Source organism: Pelmatolapia mariae, linkage group LG23 (assembly GCF_036321145.2).
Source record: "Pelmatolapia mariae isolate MD_Pm_ZW linkage group LG23, Pm_UMD_F_2, whole genome shotgun sequence".
Classification (NCBI taxonomy): domain Eukaryota; kingdom Metazoa; phylum Chordata; class Actinopteri; order Cichliformes; family Cichlidae; genus Pelmatolapia; species Pelmatolapia mariae.
The window spans coordinates 48434232-48455515 of record NC_086246.1 but is presented as its reverse complement, the minus strand read 5'-3'; the positions used below and the strand labels follow the sequence as shown (position 1 = coordinate 48455515).

The 21284-nt window shown below is 39.3% G+C and overlaps 2 protein-coding genes across 2 annotated transcripts in view; both read left to right on the top strand.

Annotated features, from left to right (window-relative positions):
* LOC134621288 (uncharacterized) overlaps positions 1-18925 on the top strand; it is a 41202-nt gene extending 22277 nt beyond the window's left edge. The window contains exons 29-50 of the mRNA XM_065469777.1: positions 1666-1740; positions 1985-2089; positions 2178-2225; positions 4102-4176; positions 4421-4525; positions 4614-4661; positions 6541-6615; positions 6860-6964; positions 7074-7100; positions 8969-9043; positions 9288-9392; positions 9481-9528; positions 11411-11485; positions 11730-11834; positions 11923-11970; positions 13568-13717; positions 13897-14034; positions 15133-15237; positions 15326-15373; positions 16961-17110; positions 17289-17426; positions 18906-18925. Coding sequence (XP_065325849.1) covers positions 1666-1740; positions 1985-2089; positions 2178-2225; positions 4102-4176; positions 4421-4525; positions 4614-4661; positions 6541-6615; positions 6860-6964; positions 7074-7100; positions 8969-9043; positions 9288-9392; positions 9481-9528; positions 11411-11485; positions 11730-11834; positions 11923-11970; positions 13568-13717; positions 13897-14034; positions 15133-15237; positions 15326-15373; positions 16961-17110; positions 17289-17426; positions 18906-18925 — 1868 coding nt within the window. The remainder of the gene's footprint in view (positions 1-1665; positions 1741-1984; positions 2090-2177; positions 2226-4101; positions 4177-4420; positions 4526-4613; positions 4662-6540; positions 6616-6859; positions 6965-7073; positions 7101-8968; positions 9044-9287; positions 9393-9480; positions 9529-11410; positions 11486-11729; positions 11835-11922; positions 11971-13567; positions 13718-13896; positions 14035-15132; positions 15238-15325; positions 15374-16960; positions 17111-17288; positions 17427-18905) is intronic.
* Positions 18926-19822: 897 nt separating this feature from the next.
* LOC135932309 (torsin-1A-interacting protein 2-like) lies at positions 19823-21277 on the top strand. The gene has a single exon (XM_065469734.1). The coding sequence runs from the start codon at positions 19887-19889 to the stop codon at positions 20616-20618; it is 732 nt and encodes a 243-aa protein (XP_065325806.1). The 5' UTR covers positions 19823-19886; the 3' UTR covers positions 20619-21277.
* The last annotated feature ends 7 nt before the right edge of the window (positions 21278-21284 follow it).

Sequence of the window (21284 nt, the reverse complement as noted above, 5' to 3'; positions counted from 1 at the left end):
AATCGATTTTTTAATATAAATTTATTTTGCCCGAAATGCCAGAATCTCTGGTGAAACCTCACAAAATTTCAACAACCACCAAACAGCTAAGACAGTAAATGAGAGCAGGTACACGGCTTCTGCACAAAGACGTAAACACACAGAATCAGAGAGATGTCGCCTTTCTCACCTGAGGGCACGGACACGGTCGGGGCTGAAAGCCGACAGCTCGCTGATTCTGATCTGTCGGCGGGTCCGCGCTTTGTGTTCACGCCCTTTTTGCGCTGATTCTAAAGCTGTTAGTTTGATCTCTCTCCAAACAATATTGACCGAACCAGCAGCAAAAGAAGATCCAAACTACGCTTCACATAAACATCGTCATGAATTCACTCTGACTTTTACTGTTTTGCTTCCACCACCATAAAATCACACTTCATGCAGAGCTCTCTCTCTCTCTGTTTTCTGCATTATTCGCTTGCTTGTTAAGTCTACCGTTGTTTACAGCGCTGTTGGCCGCTGTTTTTTTTCCTTTTACATACTTCCGAAAAGAAAACCTAATTTCTGCCGTTCAATACTGAACAAATTTAAACTTTTTTAAAATTATGCAAAATGCAAAACGCTTAGCTGTGTCTCTAATAAAACCACTGTAACTTCAGAGGTAACGTTCATATGTTGATTAATGGTTTTCTTTCGTTTTTGATGTACTGCAGAATATTTTTATTAAATCCCAGGCCAGGAAAACCACCTTCATGTTTTTCTGTGTTTTATCTTCAGCTACTTTGACACAAAGGCATCTGCTGTGATGCTCACACCTTTGATAAAGTCTTGTGTGTGTCAGCTTCCTTTTTATAGATACAAAAATATGTAAATGTACTGATCTGATTTATAATATTTCTGACTGTCAAAATTTCCCAGAATCAAATCGAATTGAATCGAATCGTGGATCGAATCGATCTGGGACCTTGTGAATCGGAAACAAATCGATTCTAGAAATCAGTGACGATACCCAGCCCTATAAAAAAGAGGTGCTGCTTGTTGCAGAAGCACATTCTCCCAATAAGGACAGCACACAGACGGAGAAGAAAAGCAATCCTAGTCAAACTGATGGCAAACAATTGTTATCAAACAATGAGAAACAAGTCAGTGTTCCTGTCAGAGTATTGTAACAGCTGATTCAGATATTATTATGGATTTATTTGAAAGACAAAGTCTGTATTTAATTTGGTTTAAAACATACATTTAGCCTCGTTCTATGAGTGAAAAGGAAACTACTGCTGTAATAAAAGTTTTCTAGTCATATTTAAAGATGAAGCACTTGCTTAATCCTATGGGACACAAGAATCATAAATGTTTAGAAATGTTTAGAGATCCAAAGTCTTAGGATGTTGTGAAAGTTAAACTGTTTTTATTTCGTTAGATGAAAGTTGCGTCACAAACCATCAGAATTAACCCCTTCACAAATCCCGAATGACAAAAAGGATAACCAGGTCGATGAACCGGAACCTGAGCTAAATGAAAACATCTCAACCAAGAACAACTCAGATAATCATTTTGGAGATGGCTAGTCAGAGCTTTTTGGAACATCACTGACTAGAACTTTACCAAATGGACCATCCCAGCCTTGCCGTAATGGTCTATTTGATTCACCTTTTATTGTTTATTTTATTTTTTATTTTCACTTGCTAGATACAGGACATGAATGTGTTCCTTTTGAGGACAGCGCACCGACGGAGGAGGAAAGCAAACCTAGTGAAGCTTCAGGTCAGTGCTTCTGTCCAAGTGTTACAGCACATAATTCAGATATTAGTCAAAAATCAGTTATATTATATACCCCACTTTGGAACATCATCAACCATGCTGGTTGATGTGATCGGAAGGATCGGAAGTCCTAGGCTGCTATGGAAGTTAAACTGTTTCTGAAACATCACTGATTAGAATTCTTTTTTGCTTCAGTCAGCTAACTTTCTGTGACTCCACAAACAAAACTGTGATTTCTTTTTTACAGAGTTCAGTGAAGGAATAACACAGTCAGCAAATACAAATGAAGACGGATCCTGCGAGAACTTAGGTAGTGATCCGGCTCCTTGTCAGGAACAGACAGTTACAGCAGGTAAATTGTTCAACCGTTCAGAGTCAAGAGAACATTTTTTACCAAATGTTTCTACTAATCAAAAATTGCTTTGATCCTATTTAATCAGCCACCGCTTTATCATCTCAAGGTGTTGACTGCAGCGACACTATTCAAGGTAAGGAAGGAATATTAAAGAGACCACGTGTGGGATCTTGAATAGATATGACAGATTTCATGGGCATTTAACATAAATGAGTCACGTGCTTATTGCAGACAGGGATTCGTCTAAAAAAGTAGGGGTGGGTTTTTATAATCGATTTATTAATTAAAATCGATTCTGGCTTGGATAACGTGAAATCGATTCATTAAAATCCTGAATCGATTTTTTAATATAAATTTATTTTGCCCGAAATGCCAGAATCTCTGGTGAAACCTCACAAAATTTCAACAACCACCAAACAGCTAAGACAGTAAATGAGAGCAGGTACACGGCTTCTGCACAAAGACGTAAACACACAGCGCGGATCAGCATCAGAGAGATGTCGCCTTTCTCACCTGAGGGCACGGACACGGTCGGGGCTGAAAGCCGACAGCTCGCTGATTCTGATCTGTCGGCGGGTCCGCGCTTTGTGTTCACGCCCTTTTTGCGCTGATTCTAAAGCTGTTAGTTTGATCTCTCTCCAAACAATATTGACCGAACCAGCAGCAAAAGAAGATCCAAACTACGCTTCACATAAACATCGTCATGAATTCACTCTGACTTTTACTGTTTTGCTTCCACCACCATAAAATCACACTTCATGCAGAGCTCTCTCTCTCTCTGTTTTCTGCATTATTCGCTTGCTTGTTAAGTCTACCGTTGTTTACAGCGCTGTTGGCCGCTGTTTTTTTTCCTTTTACATACTTCCGAAAAGAAAACCTAATTTCTGCCGTTCAATACTGAACAAATTTAAACTTTTTTAAAATTATGCAAAATGCAAAACGCTTAGCTGTGTCTCTAATAAAACCGCTGTAACTTCAGAGGTAACGTTCATATGTTGATTAATGGTTTTCTTTCGTTTTTGATGTACTGCAGAATATTTTTATTAAATCCCAGGCCAGGAAAACCACCTTCATGTTTTTCTGTGTTTTATCTTCAGCTACTTTGACACAAAGGCATCTGCTGTGACGCTCAGACCTTTGATAAAGTCTTGTGTGTGTCAGCTTCCTTTTTATAGATACAAAAATATGTAAATGTACTGATCTGATTTATAATATTTCTGACTGTCAAAATTTCCCAGATTCAAATCGAATTGAATCGAATCGTGGATCGAATCGATCTGGGACCTTGTGAATCGGAAACAAATCGATTCTAGAAATCAGTGACGATACCCAGCCCTATAAAAAAGAGGTGCTGCTTGTTGCAGAAGCACATTCTCCCAATAAGGACAGCACACAGACGGAGAAGAAAAGCAATCCTAGTCAAACTGATGGCAAACAATTGTTATCAAACAATGAGAAACAAGTCAGTGTTCCTGTCAGAGTATTGTAACTGCTGATTCAGATATTATTATGGATTTATTTGAAAGACAAAGTCTGTATTTAATTTGGTTTAAAACATACATTTAGCCTCGTTCTATGAGTGAAAAGGAAACTACTGCTGTAATAAAAGTTTTCTAGTCATATTTAAAGATGAAGCACTTGCTTAATCCTATGGGACACAAGAATCATAAATGTTTAGAAATGTTTAGAGATCCAAAGTCTTAGGATGTTGTGAAAGTTAAACTGTTTTTATTTCGTTAGATGAAAGTTGCGTCACAAACCATCAGAATTAACCCCTTCACAAATCCCGAATGACAAAAAGGATAACCAGGTCGATGAACCGGAACCTGAGCTAAATGAAAACATCTCAACCAAGAACAACTCAGATAATCATTTTGGAGATGGCTAGTCAGAGCTTTTTGGAACATCACTGACTAGAACTTTACCAAATGGACCATCCCAGCCTTGCCGTAATGGTCTATTTGATTCACCTTTTATTGTTTATTTTATTTTTTATTTTCACTTGCTAGATACAGGACATGAATGTGTTCCTTTTGAGGACAGCGCACCGACGGAGGAGGAAAGCAAACCTAGTGAAGCTTCAGGTCAGTGCTTCTGTCCAAGTGTTACAGCACATAATTCAGATATTAGTCAAAAATCAGTTATATTATATACCCCACTTTGGAACATCATCAACCATGCTGGTTGATGTGATCGGAAGGATCGGAAGTCCTAGGCTGCTATGGAAGTTAAACTGTTTCTGAAACATCACTGATTAGAATTCTTTTTTGCTTCAGTCAGCTAACTTTCTGTGACTCCACAAACAAAACTGTGATTTCTTTTTTACAGAGTTCAGTGAAGGAATAACACAGTCAGCAAATACAAATGAAGACGGATCCTGCGAGAACTTAGGTAGTGATCCGGCTCCTTGTCAGGAACAGACAGTTACAGCAGGTAAATTGTTCAACCGTTCAGAGTCAAGAGAACATTTTTTACCAAATGTTTCTACTAATCAAAAATTGCTTTGATCCTATTTAATCAGCCACCGCTTTATCATCTCAAGGTGTTGACTGCAGCGACACTATTCAAGGTAAGGAAGGAATATTAAAGAGACCACGTGTGGGATCTTGAATAGATATGACAGATTTCATGGGCATTTAACATAAATGAGTCACGTGCTTATTGCAGACAGGGATTCGTCTAAAAAAGTAGGGGTGGGTTTTTATAATCGATTTATTAATTAAAATCGATTCTGGCTTGGATAACGTGAAATCGATTCATTAAAATCCTGAATCGATTTTTTAATATAAATTTATTTTGCCCGAAATGCCAGAATCTCTGGTGAAACCTCACAAAATTTCAACAACCACCAAACAGCTAAGACAGTAAATGAGAGGAGGTACACGGCTTCTGCACAAAGACGTAAACACACAGCGCGGATCAGCATCAGAGAGATGTCGCCTTTCTCACCTGAGGGCACGGACACGGTCGGGGCTGAAAGCCGACAGCTCGCTGATTCTGATCTGTCGGCGGGTCCGCGCTTTGTGTTCACGCCCTTTTTGCGCTGATTCTAAAGCTGTTAGTTTGATCTCTCTCCAAACAATATTGACCGAACCAGCAGCAAAAGAAGATCCAAACTACGCTTCACATAAACATCGTCATGAATTCACTCTGACTTTTACTGTTTTGCTTCCACCACCATAAAATCACACTTCATGCAGAGCTCTCTCTCTCTCTCTGTTTTCTGCATTATTCGCTTGCTTGTTAAGTCTACCGTTGTTTACAGCGCTGTTGGCCGCTGGTTTTTTTCCTTTTACATACTTCCGAAAAGAAAACCTAATTTCTGCCATTAAATACTGAACAAATTTAAACTTTTTTAAAATTATGCAAAATGCAAAACGCTTAGCTGTGTCTCTAATAAAACCGCTGTAACTTCAGAGGTAACGTTCATATGTTGATTAATGGTTTTCTTTCGTTTTTGATGTACTGCAGAATATTTTTATTAAATCCCAGGCCAGGAAAACCACCTTCATGTTTTTCTGTGTTTTATCTTCAGCTACTTTGACACAAAGGCATCTGCTGTGACGCTCACACCTTTGATAAAGTCTTGTGTGTGTCAGCTTCCTTTTTATAGATACAAAAATATGTAAATGTACTGATCTGATTTATAATATTTCTGACTGTCAAAATTTCCCAGATTCAAATCGAATTGAATCGAATCGTGGATCGAATCGATCTGGGACCTTGTGAATCGGAAACAAATCGATTCTAGAAATCAGTGACGATACCCAGCCCTATAAAAAAGAGGTGCTGCTTGTTGCAGAAGCACATTCTCCCAATAAGGACAGCACACAGACGGAGAAGAAAAGCAATCCTAGTCAAACTGATGGCAAACAATTGTTATCAAACAATGAGAAACAAGTCAGTGTTCCTGTCAGAGTATTGTAACAGCTGATTCAGATATTATTATGGATTTATTTGAAAGACAAAGTCTATATTTAATTTGGTTTAAAACATACATTTAGCCTCGTTCTATGATTAAAAAGGAAACTACTGCTGTAATAAAAGTTTTCTAGTCATATTTAAAGATGAAGCACTTGCTTAATCCTATGGGACACAAGAATCATAAATGTTTAGAAATGTTTAGAGATCCAAAGTCTTAGGATGTTGTGAAAGTTAAACTGTTTTTATTTCGTTAGATGAAAGTTGCGTCACAAACCATCAGAATTAACCCCTTCACAAATCCCGAATGACATAAAAGGATAACCAGGTCGATGAACCGGAACCTGAGCTAAATGAAAACATCTCAACCAAGAACAACTCAGATAATCAATTTGGAGATGGCTAGTCAGAGCTTTTTGGAACATCACTGACTAGAACTTTACCAAATGGACCATCCCAGCCTTGCCGTAATGGTCTATTTGATTCACCTTTTATTGTTTATTTTATTTTTTATTTTCACTTGCTAGATACAGGACATGAATGTGTTCCTTTTGAGGACAGCGCACCGACGGAGAAGGAAAGCAAACCTAGTGAAGCTTCAGGTCAGTGCTTCTGTCCAAGTGTTACAGCACATAATTCAGATATTAGTCAAAAATCAGTTATATTATATACCCCACTTTGGAACATCATCAACCATGCTGGTTGATGTGATCGGAAGGATCGGAAGTCCTAGGCTGCTATGGAAGTTAAACTGTTTCTGAAACATCACTGATTAGAATTCTTTTTTGCTTCAGTCAGCTAACTTTCTGTGACTCCACAAACAAAACTGTGATTTCATTTTTACAGAGTTCAGTGAAGGAATAACACAGTCAGCAAATACAAATGAAGACGGATCCTGCGAGAACTTAGGTAGTGATCCGGCTCCTTGTCAGGAACAGACAGTTACAGCAGGTAAATTGTTCAACCGTTCAGAGTCAAGAGAACTTTTGTTACTAAATGTTTCTACTAATCAAAAATTGCTTTGATCCTATTTAATCAACCACCGCTTTATCATCTCAAGGTGTTGACTGCAGCGACACTATTCAAGGTAAGGAAGGAATATTAAAGAGACCACGTGTGGGATCTTGAATAGATATGACAGATTTCATGGGCATTTAACATAAATGAGTCACGTGCTTATTGCAGACAGGGATTCGTCTAAAAAAGTAGGGGTGGGTTTTTATAATCGATTTATTAATTAAAATCGATTCTGGCTTGGATAACGTGAAATCGATTCATTAAAATCCTGAATCGATTTTTTAATATAAATTTATTTTGCCCGAAATGCCAGAATCTCTGGTGAAACCTCACAAAATTTCAACAACCACCAAACAGCTAAGACAGTAAATGAGAGCAGGTACACGGCTTCTGCACAAAGACGTAAACACACAGAATCAGAGAGATGTCGCCTTTCTCACCTGAGGGCACGGACACGGTCGGGGCTGAAAGCCGACAGCTCGCTGATTCTGATCTGTCGGCGGGTCTGCGCTTTGTGTTCACGCCCTTTTTGCGCTGATTCTAAAGCTGTTAGTTTGATCTCTCTCCAAACAATATTGACCGAACCAGCAGCAAAAGAAGATCCAAACTACGCTTCACATAAACATCGTCATGAATTCACTCTGACTTTTACTGTTTTGCTTCCACCACCATAAAATCACACTTCATGCAGAGCTCTCTCTCTCTCTCTGTTTTCTGCATTATTCGCTTGCTTGTTAAGTCTACCGTTGTTTACAGCGCTGTTGGCCGCTGTTTTTTTTCCTTTTACATACTTCCGAAAAGAAAACCTAATTTCTGCCATTAAATACTGAACAAATTTAAACTTTTTTAAAATTATGCAAAATGCAAAACGCTTAGCTGTGTCTCTAATAAAACCACTGTAACTTCAGAGGTAACGTTCATATGTTGATTAATGGTTTTCTTTCGTTTTTGATGTACTGCAGAATATTTTTATTAAATCCCAGGCCAGGAAAACCACCTTCATGTTTTTCTGTGTTTTATCTTCAGCTACTTTGACACAAAGGCATCTGCTGTGATGCTCACACCTTTGATAAAGTCTTGTGTGTGTCAGCTTCCCTTTTATAGATACAAAAATATGTAAATGTACTGATCTGATTTATAATATTTCTGACTGTCAAAATTTCCCAGATTCAAATCGAATTGAATCGAATCGTGGATCGAATCGATCTGGGACCTTGTGAATCGGAAACAAATCGATTCTAGAAATCAGTGACGATACCCAGCCCTATAAAAAAGAGGTGCTGCTTGTTGCAGAAGCACATTCTCCCAATAAGGACAGCACACAGACGGAGAAGAAAAGCAATCCTAGTCAAACTGATGGCAAACAATTGTTATCAAACAATGAGAAACAAGTCAGTGTTCCTGTCAGAGTATTGTAACAGCTGATTCAGATATTATTATGGATTTATTTGAAAGACAAAGTCTGTATTTAATTTGGTTTAAAACATACATTTAGCCTCGTTCTATGAGTAAAAAGGAAACTACTGCTGTAATAAAAGTTTTCTAGTCATATTTAAAGATGAAGCACTTGCTTAATCCTATGGGACACAAGAATCATAAATGTTTAGAAATGTTTAGAGATCCAAAGTCTTAGGATGTTGTGAAAGTTAAACTGTTTTTATTTCGTTAGATGAAAGTTGCGTCACAAACCATCAGAATTAACCCCTTCACAAATCCCGAATGACAAAAAGGATAACCAGGTCGATGAACCGGAACCTGAGCTAAATGAAAACATCTCAACCAAGAACAACTCAGATAATCATTTTGGAGATGGCTAGTCAGAGCTTTTTGGAACATCACTGACTAGAACTTTACCAAATGGACCATCCCAGCCTTGCCGTAATGGTCTATTTGATTCACCTTTTATTGTTTATTTTATTTTTTATTTTCACTTGCTAGATACAGGACATGAATGTGTTCCTTTTGAGGACAGCGCACCGACGGAGGAGGAAAGCAAACCTAGTGAAGCTTCAGGTCAGTGCTTCTGTCCAAGTGTTACAGCACATAATTCAGATATTAGTCAAAAATCAGTTATATTATATACCCCACTTTGGAACATCATCAACCATGCTGGTTGATGTGATCGGAAGGATCGGAAGTCCTAGGCTGCTATGGAAGTTAAACTGTTTCTGAAACATCACTGATTAGAATTCTTTTTTGCTTCAGTCAGCTAACTTTCTGTGACTCCACAAACAAAACTGTGATTTCTTTTTTACAGAGTTCAGTGAAGGAATAACACAGTCAGCAAATACAAATGAAGACGGATCCTGCGAGAACTTAGGTAGTGATCCGGCTCCTTGTCAGGAACAGACAGTTACAGCAGGTAAATTGTTCAACCGTTCAGAGTCAAGAGAACTTTTGTTACTAAATGTTTCTACTAATCAAAAATTGCTTTGATCCTATTTAATCAGCCACCGCTTTATCATCTCAAGGTGTTGACTGCAGCGACACTATTCAAGGTAAGGAAGGAATATTAAAGAGACCACGTGTGGGATCTTGAATAGATATGACAGATTTCATGGGCATTTAACATAAATGAGTCACGTGCTTATTGCAGACAGGGATTCGTCTAAAAAAGTAGGGGTGGGTTTTTATAATCGATTTATTAATTAAAATCGATTCTGGCTTGGATAACGTGAAATCGATTCATTAAAATCCTGAATCGATTTTTTAATATAAATTTATTTTGCCCGAAATGCCAGAATCTCTGGTGAAACCTCACAAAATTTCAACAACCACCAAACAGCTAAGACAGTAAATGAGAGGAGGTACACGGCTTCTGCACAAAGACGTAAACACACAGCGCGGATCAGCATCAGAGAGATGTCGCCTTTCTCACCTGAGGGCACGGACACGGTCGGGGCTGAAAGCCGACAGCTCGCTGATTCTGATCTGTCGGCGGGTCTGCGCTTTGTGTTCACACCCTTTTTGCGCTGATTCTAAAGCTGTTAGTTTGATCTCTCTCCAAACAATATTGACCGAACCAGCAGCAAAAGAAGATCCAAACTACGCTTCACATAAACATCGTCATGAATTCACTCTGACTTTTACTGTTTTGCTTCCACCACCATAAAATCACACTTCATGCAGAGCTCTCTCTCTCTCTCTCTCTGTTTTCTGCATTATTCGCTTGCTTGTTAAGTCTACCGTTGTTTACAGCGCTGTTGGCCGCTGTTTTTTTTCCTTTTACATACTTCCGAAAAGAAAACCTAATTTCTGCCATTAAATACTGAACAAATTTAAACTTTTTTAAAATTATGCAAAATGCAAAATGCTTAGCTGTGTCTCTAATAAAACCGCTGTAACTTCAGAGGTAACGTTCATATGTTGATTAATGGTTTTCTTTCGTTTTTGATGTACTGCAGAATATTTTTATTAAATCCCAGGCCAGGAAAACCACCTTCATGTTTTTCTGTGTTTTATCTTCAGCTACTTTGACACAAAGGCATCTGCTGTGATGCTCACACCTTTGATAAAGTCTTGTGTGTGTCAGCTTCCTTTTTATAGATACAAAAATATGTAAATGTACTGATCTGATTTATAATATTTCTGACTGTCAAAATTTCCCAGATTCAAATCGAATTGAATCGAATCGTGGATCGAATCGATCTGGGACCTTGTGAATCGGAAACAAATCGATTCTAGAAATCAGTGACGATACCCAGCCCTATAAAAAAGAGGTGCTGCTTGTTGCAGAAGCACATTCTCCCAATAAGGACAGCACACAGACGGAGAAGAAAAGCAATCCTAGTCAAACTGATGGCAAACAATTGTTATCAAACAATGAGAAACAAGTCAGTGTTCCTGTCAGAGTATTGTAACAGCTGATTCAGATATTATTATGGATTTATTTGAAAGACAAAGTCTATATTTAATTTGGTTTAAAACATACATTTAGCCTCGTTCTATGATTAAAAAGGAAACTACTGCTGTAATAAAAGTTTTCTAGTCATATTTAAAGATGAAGCACTTGCTTAATCCTATGGGACACAAGAATCATAAATGTTTAGAAATGTTTAGAGATCCAAAGTCTTAGGATGTTGTGAAAGTTAAACTGTTTTTATTTCGTTAGATGAAAGTTGCGTCACAAACCATCAGAATTAACCCCTTCACAAATCCCGAATGACAAAAAGGATAACCAGGTCGATGAACCGGAACCTGAGCTAAATGAAAACATCTCAACCAAGAACAACTCAGATAATCAATTTGGAGATGGCTAGTCAGAGCTTTTTGGAACATCACTGACTAGAACTTTACCAAATGGACCATCCCAGCCTTGCCGTAATGGTCTATTTGATTCACCTTTTATTGTTTATTTTATTTTTTATTTTCACTTGCTAGATACAGGACATGAATGTGTTCCTTTTGAGGACAGCGCACCGACGGAGAAGGAAAGCAAACCTAGTGAAGCTTCAGGTCAGTGCTTCTGTCCAAGTGTTACAGCACATAATTCAGATATTAGTCAAAAATCAGTTATATTATATACCCCACTTTGGAACATCATCAACCATGCTGGTTGATGTGATCGGAAGGATCGGAAGTCCTAGGCTGCTATGGAAGTTAAACTGTTTCTGAAACATCACTGATTAGAATTCTTTTTTGCTTCAGTCAGCTAACTTTCTGTGACTCCACAAACAAAACTGTGATTTCATTTTTACAGAGTTCAGTGAAGGAATAACACAGTCAGCAAATACAAATGAAGACGGATCCTGCGAGAACTTAGGTAGTGATCCGGCTCCTTGTCAGGAACAGACAGTTACAGCAGGTAAATTGTTCAACCGTTCAGAGTCAAGAGAACTTTTGTTACTAAATGTTTCTACTAATCAAAAATTGCTTTGATCCTATTTAATCAGCCACCGCTTTATCATCTCAAGGTGTTGACTGCAGCGACACTATTCAAGGTAAGGAAGGAATATTAAAGAGACCACGTGTGGGATCTTGAATAGATATGACAGATTTCATGGGCATTTAACATAAATGAGTCACGTGCTTATTGCAGACAGGGATTCGTCTAAAAAAGTAGGGGTGGGTTTTTATAATCGATTTATTAATTAAAATCGATTCTGGCTTGGATAACGTGAAATCGATTCATTAAAATCCTGAATCGATTTTTTTATATAAATTTATTTTGCCCGAAATGCCAGAATCTCTGGTGAAACCTCACAAAATTTCAACAACCACCAAACAGCTAAGACAGTAAATGAGAGGAGGTACACGGCTTCTGCACAAAGACGTAAACACACAGAATCAGAGAGATGTCGCCTTTCTCACCTGAGGGCACGGACACGGTCGGGGCTGAAAGCCGACAGCTCGCTGATTCTGATCTGTCGGCGGGTCTGCGCTTTGTGTTCACGCCCTTTTTGCGCTGATTCTAAAGCTGTTAGTTTGATCTCTCTCCAAACAATATTGACCGAACCAGCAGCAAAAGAAGATCCAAACTACGCTTCACATAAACATCGTCATGAATTCACTCTGACTTTTACTGTTTTGCTTCCACCACCATAAAATCACACTTCATGCAGAGCTCTCTCTCTCTCTGTTTTCTGCATTATTCGCTTGCTTGTTAAGTCTACCGTTGTTTACAGCGCTGTTGGCCGCTGTTTTTTTTCCTTTTACATACTTCCGAAAAGAAAACCTAATTTCTGCCGTTCAATACTGAACAAATTTAAACTTTTTTAAAATTATGCAAAATGCAAAACGCTTAGCTGTGTCTCTAATAAAACCGCTGTAACTTCAGAGGTAACGTTCATATGTTGATTAATGGTTTTCTTTCGTTTTTGATGTACTGCAGAATATTTTTATTAAATCCCAGGCCAGGAAAACCACCTTCATGTTTTTCTGTGTTTTATCTTCAGCTACTTTGACACAAAGGCATCTGCTGTGACGCTCACACCTTTGATAAAGTCTTGTGTGTGTCAGCTTCCTTTTTATAGATACAAAAATATGTAAATGTACTGATCTGATTTATAATATTTCTGACTGTCAAAATTTCCCAGATTCAAATCGAATTGAATCGAATCGTGGATCGAATCGATCTGGGACCTTGTGAATCGGAAACAAATCGATTCTAGAAATCAGTGACGATACCCAGCCCTATAAAAAAGAGGTGCTGCTTGTTGCAGAAGCACATTCTCCCAATAAGGACAGCACACAGACGGAGAAGAAAAGCAATCCTAGTCAAACTGATGGCAAACAATTGTTATCAAACAATGAGAAACAAGTCAGTGTTCCTGTCAGAGTATTGTAACAGCTGATTCAGATATTATTATGGATTTATTTGAAAGACAAAGTCTGTATTTAATTTGGTTTAAAACATACATTTAGCCTCGTTCTATGATTAAAAAGGAAACTACTGCTGTAATAAAAGTTTTCTAGTCATATTTAAAGATGAAGCACTTGCTTAATCCTATGGGACACAAGAATCATAAATGTTTAGAAATGTTTAGAGATCCAAAGTCTTAGGATGTTGTGAAAGTGAAACTGTTTTTATTTCGTTAGATGAAAGTTGCGTCACAAAGAACGAACCATCAGAATTAACCCCTTCACAAATCCCGAATGACAAAAAGGATAACCAGGTCGATGAACCGGAACCTGAGCTAAATGAAAACATCTCAACCAAGAACAACTCAGATAATCATTTTGGAGATGGTGAGTCAGAACTTTTTGGAACATCACTGACTAGAATTTGTTCCTTAAACTTTTTGCTTCAGTCTGCCAACTTTCTATGACTCCATGAGCAAAACTAGGAGTGTGTAAGTTATTTTTCTCTTTTCTTTACCATGTTTTATTTGTATAAACTTGTTTTTCCCCTGTGAACAATTTTTCAGCTTCAGAAGAAAGACAGGACAAACCTGAGAGCACAACACAGCACACGCAGCAGTTAGATGACCGCAGTAATGATGTTGAAAACATCGGTCCTACCACCCCAGAGGCTAGTCAAACTGAAGAGCCACAAGTTACTAGCGGTAATCTTAGTACATTTGTTCTTTTGTTTTGTTTTTATATATATATATATATATATATAGTTATTTTTGTTATGAAGTACATGTTTAAATAACACTGGCCTTTCCTCCTTATTCCCCTCATTTTTCCTCCTTTCTTTTTTCTTCCAAGGAGGCAGACTTTATTGTTAAATAGCAATGACAGAGCTCTCCGGGCTTTCTGAAGGAGTTTTAAAACATTTCTTTGGACACTGGGTGCTTTTCAAGGGATGAGCCGCTGTTGTAACAGACTACAAAGAACTGATATTGAATTGTATTTTTAGGACCTTTGTTACTTTGCTAAAAACATATCATTTTTCCCCCAGAGCTCTTAAAAATGCTAAAGATGGGCATTTTGCACTAAAACAGGTGATTCCCAAAGAACTGTTGGGATCAAACTTGGCATACTCAGCATGGTGTGTAGTGTGTTTTTAAAAAAACAGAGGAAGGTGAAGAAGTGGAAGACAAAAGAAGAAAAAGCAGGACTCTGTCTTCCTGTGTCCCAACAGATTCAGCTTTTCCTTTTGTTGCTGCTGGACCTAGAACAGATTTTCAATGATCAGGATGATTTTGATCCCTCAGCCATAAAAAGCTAATGGGGTATCATCGTCACCCTGCCGGCTGGGCGGGGCTAGCACCCAAGTTTTTTGAATGTGATAAGTCGAGAATGAGGCGACATAGGATTTTGGAGTTCATACCATAGGTACATCTAATAAAACCTTGGATGAGTTTGAATCTCAGTGACCTCAACTTAAGGTCAAGGTCGGAGGTCAAGTTTTCTAAAAAATGTTGCAAATGAGATATCTCACCTAGGAGTTATTATGAGTTTTATTGTGCCAAGATTAAAAAGGGAATTACTGTTGCCCTGGGCTTTGTTAAAAAAATCTCCATTAAGGATGCTGCAGATGCCTGATCCAAGATGATTTTTGGGGCACAATAATATTAAATATGTAGAGATTGGAAGTCCTAGGCTGCTACGGAAGTTAAACTATTTCTGAAACATCACTGATTAGAATTCTTTTTTGCTTCAGTCAGCTAACTTTCTGTGACTCCACAAACAAAACTGTGATTTCTTTTTTACAGAGTTCAGTGAAGGAATAACACAGTCAGCAAATACAAATGAAGACAGATCCTGCGAGAACTTAGGTAGTGATCCGGCTCCTTGTCAGGAACAGACAGTTACAGCAGGTAAATTGTTCAACCGTTCAGAGTCAAGAGAACTTTTGTTACTAAATGTTTCTACTAATCAAAAATTGCTTTGATCCTATTTAATCAGCCACCGCTTTATCATCTCAAGGTGTTGACTGCAGCGACACTATTCAAGGTAAAGAGGGAATATTAAAGAGACCACGTGTGGGATCTTGAATAGATATGACAGATTTCATGGGCATTTAACATAAATGAGTCACGTGCTTATTGCAGACAGGGATTCGTCTAAAAAAGTAGGGGTGGGTTTTTATAATCGATTTATTAATTAAAATCGATTCTGGCTTGGATAACGTGAAATCGATTCATTAAAATCCTGAATCGATTTTTTAATATAAATTTATTTTGCCCGAAATGCCAGAATCTCTGGTGAAACCTCACAAAATTTCAACAACCACCAAACAGCTAAGACAGTAAATGAGAGGAGGTACACGGCTTCTGCACAAAGACGTAAACACACAGAATCAGAGAGATGTCGCCTTTCTCACCTGAGGGCACGGACACGGTCGGGGCTGAAAGCCGACAGCTCGCTGATTCTGATCTGTCGGCGGGTCCGCGCTTTGTGTTCACGCCCTTTTTGCGCTGATTCTAAAGCTGTTAGTTTGATCTCTCTCCAAACAATATTGACCGAACCAGCAGCAAAAGAAGATCCAAACTACGCTTCACATAAACATCGTCATGAATTCACTCTGACTTTTACTGTTTTGCTTCCACCACCATAAAATCACACTTCATGCAGAGCTCTCTCTCTCTCTCTGTTTTCTGCATTATTCGCTTGCTTGTTAAGTCTACCGTTGTTTACAGCGCTGTTGGCCGCTGTTTTTTTTCCTTTTACATACTTCCGAAAAGAAAACCTAATTTCTGCCGTTCAATACTGAACAAATTTAAACTTTTTTAAAATTATGCAAAATGCAAAACACTTAGCTGTGTCTCTAATAAAACCACTGTAACTTCAGAGGTAACGTTCATATGTTGATTAATGGTTTTCTTTCGTTTTTGATGTACTGCAGAATATTTTTATTAAATCCCAGGCCAGGAAAACCACCTTCATGTTTTTCTGTGTTTTATCTTCAGCTACTTTGACACAAAGGCATCTGCTGTGACGCTCACACCTTTGATAAAGTCTTGTGTGTGTCAGCTTCCTTTTTATAGATACAAAAATATGTAAATGTACTGATCTGATTTATAATATTTCTGACTGTCAAAATTTCCCAGATTCAAATCGAATTGAATCGAATCGATCTGGGACCTTGTGAATCGGAAACAAATCGATTCTAGAAATCAGTGACGATACCCAGCCCTATAAAAAAGAGGTGCTGCTTGTTGCAGAAGCACATTCTCCCAATAAGGACAGCACACAGACGGAGAAGAAAAGCAATCCTAGTCAAACTGATGGCAAACAATTGTTATCAAACAATGAGAAACAAGTCAGTGTTCCTGTCAGAGTATTGTAACAGCTGATTCAGATATTATTATGGATTTATTTGAAAGACAAAGTCTGTATTTAATTTGGTTTAAAACATACATTTAGCCTCGTTCTATGATTAAAAAGGAAACTACTGCTGTAATAAAAGTTTTCTAGTCATATTTAAAGATGAAGCACTTGCTTAATCCTATGGGACACAAGAATCATAAATGTTTAGAAATGTTTAGAGATCCAAAGTCTTAGGATGTTGTGAAAGTGAAACTGTTTTTATTTCGTTAGATGAAAGTTGCGTCACAAAGAACGAACCATCAGAATTAACCCCTTCACAAATCCCGAATGACAAAAAAGATAACCAGGTCGATGAACCGGAACCTGAGCTAAATGAAAACATCTCAACCAAGAACAACTCAGATAATCATTTTGGAGATGGTGAGTCAGAACTTTTTGGAACATCACTGACTAGAATTTGTTCCTTAAACTTTTTGCTTCAGTCTGCCAACTTTCTATGACTCCATGAGCAAAACTAGGAGTGTGTAAGTTATTTTTCTCTTTTCTTTACCATGTTTTATTTGTATAAACTTGTTTTTCCCTGTGAACAATTTTTCAGCTTCAGAGGAAAGACAGGACAAACCTGAGAGCACAACACAGCACACGCAGCAGTTAGATGACCGCAGTAATGATGTTGAAAACATCGGTCCTACCACCCCAGAGGCTAGTCAAACTGAAGAGCCACAAGTTACTAGCGGTAATCTTAGTACATTTGTTCTTTCATATATATATATATATATATATATATATATATATATATATATATATATATATATATATATATATATATATATATATATATATATATATATATATATGTATGTATGTATGTATGTATGTATGTATGTATGTAAAAAAAAAAAAAAAAACACCCATCTCGCCCCTGCGGGTGGTTTATCCTTCAAGCTCGGGTCCTCTACCAGAGGCCTGGGAGCTTGAGGGTCCTGCACAGTATCTTAGCTGTTCCCAGGACTGCGCTCTTCTGGACAGAGATCTCCGATGTTGTTCCCGGGATCTGCTGGAGCCACTCGCCTAGCTTGGGAGTCACCGCACCTAGTGCTCCGATTACCATGGGGACCACCGTTACCTTCACCCTCCACATCCTCTCGAGCTCTTCTCTGAGCCCTTGGTATTTCTCCAGCTTCTCGTGTTCCTTCTTCCTGATATTGCTGTCATTCGGAACCGCTACATCGATCACTACGGCCGTCTTCTCCTGTTTGTCTACCACCACTATGTCCGGTTGGTTCACCACCATTTTGTCCGTCTGTATCTGGAAGTCCCACAGGATCTTAGCTCGGTCATTCTCCATCACCCTTGGGGGCATCTCCCATTTTGACCTCGGGACTTCCAGGTTATACTCGGCACAGATGTTCCTGTACACTATGCCGGCCACTTGGTTATGGCGTTCCATGTATGCCTTGCCTGCTAGCATCTTGCACCCTGCTGTTATGTGCTGGATTGTCTCTGGGGCATCTTTACACAGCCTGCACCTGGGGTCTTGCCTGGTGTGATAGACCCCAGCCTCTATGGATCTTGTACTCAGAGCTTGTTCTTGTGCTGCCATGATTAGTGCCTCTGTGCTGTCTTTCAGTCCAGCTTTGTCCAGCCACTGGTAGGATTTCTGGATATCAGCCACCTCCTCTATCTGCCGGTGGTACATACCGTGCAGGGGCCTGTCCTTCCATGATGGTTCCTCGCCTTCCTCCTCTTTCTTGGGTTTCTGCTGCCTAAGGTATTCACTGAGCACACTGTCAGTTGGGGCCATCTTCGTGATGTATTTGTGGATGTTTCTTGTCTCATCCTGGACTGTGGTGCTGACACTCACCAGTCCCCGGCCCCCTTCCTTCCGCTTAGCGTACAGCCTCAATGTGCTGGACTTGGGGTGAAACCCTCCATGCATGGTCAGGAGCTTTCTTGTCTTTATGTCAGTGGCTTCTATCTCCTCCTTTGGCCAGCCTATTAGCCCAGCAGGGTACCTGATCACGGGCAGGGCGTAGGTGTTGATAGCCCGGATCTTGTTCTTACCGTTCAGCTGACTCCTCAGGACTTGCCTGACCCTCTGCAGGTACTTGGTGGTTGCAGCTTTCCTAGCGGCCTCTTCATGGTTCCCATTTGCCTGCGGGATCCCCAGGTACTTGTAACTGTCCTCTATATCTGCAATGTTGCCTTCTGGTAGTTCAATCCCCTCAGTTCTGACTACCTTCCCTCTGTTTGTTACCATCCAACTACACTTCTCCAGCCCGAATGACATCCCAATGTCATTGCTGTATAGCCTGGTAGTGTGTATCAGTGAATCGATGTCTCGTTCACTCTTGGCATACAGCTTGATGTCATCCATGTACAGGAGGTGGCTGACAACCGCTCCGTTTCGTAGTCGGTATCCGTAGCCAGTCTTGTTAATGATCTCACTGAGGGGGTTCAGGCCTATGCAGAACAGCAGTGGGGACAGAGCATCTCCTTGGTAGATCCCGCACTTGATGGTGACTTGTGCTATGGGCTTGGAGTTGGCCTCTAGTGTTGTACGCCACATCCCCATTGAGTTCCTGATGAAGGCTCTTAGGGTCCTGTTGATCTTGTACAATTCTAGGCATTCCAGTATCCAGCTGGATAGCGTAGTGGTTAGACTACACGCCTTTGGAGCAGAGGATCGCAAGTTTGATTCCTGCCTGGGGCGTCTGTATCCAGTAAGGGTCCCAAGGCTAGACCCCCTATGCTAAGCAAGCCTACCGCAGACATGAGCGAGACAGATAAATATGAAGGCATGCCGGCTCGGACGTCGCCCGGATCAACAAGGTCCGCGTCAGGTGTTGAGGAATATATATATGTATATATATATATATATATATATATATATGTATATATGTATGTATATGTGTATATATATATATATATATATATATATATATATGTGTGTGTGTATATATGTGTGTGTGTATATATATGTGTGTGTATATATATATATATGTGTATATATATATATGTGTGTATATATATATATGTGTGTGTATATATATATATGTGTGTGTATATATATATATATATGTATATGTAGATATATAATGTATAGTTATTTTTTTTATTGTGAAGTACATGTTTAAATAACACTGGCCTTTTCTCTGTAGGAAGTGGAAAATTCTGGCTAGCAGTTGCTATAATAATGGCAATCATCGCTTTCGGGCTGCAGCATTTTCTTCAGCCAGAATCTCCGCCTCAGACGAATGATGTACGGCAGATAGACGTCTTCCTCAGGCAGCTGGAAAAAGTAAAGACTCGGTTTCCTAACCAGCGTGCCGAGCTCTGGAATAGGAGCAGGATCCACCTTAAGAGACACCTTCAGACCCCACAGCCCACAGAGCCCGTGAGTCTGATTCTCACTGCAGGCCTCAGAGCTGAGAAGACGCTGAACTGCCTAGCTCGGGACCTGGCCTCCGCCTACTCTTCTGCCCGGAACGCCTCCGTCCTCCACATAGATGGAGCCAGCAAAGCCAGCCAGGACAGTGACCAGGTCAAACTGGACATTGACAGGAAGTTGCAGGGAGCTTTTGAAGGAGACAAACCTGTAGCCGTCATTCATCGCTTTGAAGAGCTACCTCCGGGCTCCACGCTAATTTTTTATCGCTATTGCGACCACGAGAATGCAGCGTACAAGAACACTTTACTGATCTTCACTGTACTGCTGGGGGAAGAAGATGAGATTCCTGCTAAGATTAGCTTGTGTGCTGTTGAGGAGATGGTGGATGACCACCTTCAAAAAAAATTCCTCACTCATGGCCACCCAGTGTCTTTTGACATGATGGACCTGGACAAATATGGTGGACTGTGGAGTCGTATTTCTCACCTTATCCTCCCCGTGGCAGCAGAGGAGAGAATAGAGCTTGAAGGGTGCTAGAGAGCAGAAGCATTCATTCTAGTCTGAACTTTTAATCTGGGAACTAAACTGGGTAATTGATCATTTGGGAGGTAGTAGACCTCAAGGATATTGAATATACAGATGTGGACTTCCAGAATGAATGAGAATCATTATGGTATGGGATTTAAAGTAATTTCTCTGATCAGATGTAATTATGAACAGATAATTGTAAGTTTATTTGGTCTCTGCATTATATTTAAAATTTTGAAGGTAATTTCTGCGTTTTAATAAATACTTGGAGTCACAAGATAGAAAGAAGAACTATTCTTTTGGTATCACGGCAATGGGGTTTTTAATTGTTATTGCAAATGTCTTCTGTGATTCGGAAACTTGCATGGCACCGACATGCCTTAACTGAAAATACAAAGTCCTTTTTGTCTATATGTACATGTACGCGTTACACTATGGAATAAAGAATGAAGACAAATACATAAATTATATGTGCCTTAAAGTAAAAAAATAAACGCTGAAGAATTTTAAGTCTTTTGTGACTGGAATGAACACTGTTGCCACCAGAGGGCAGCAAATCCACATCTGAAACTTGTCTCCAGCGTCTGTGAAGAGGCTTGGTGGCATTTTGAAAAGCAGCATAAAGTTTGCATATGAAGTCAAACTGCATCTTCTTTAATCTGGAACTGCAAACTA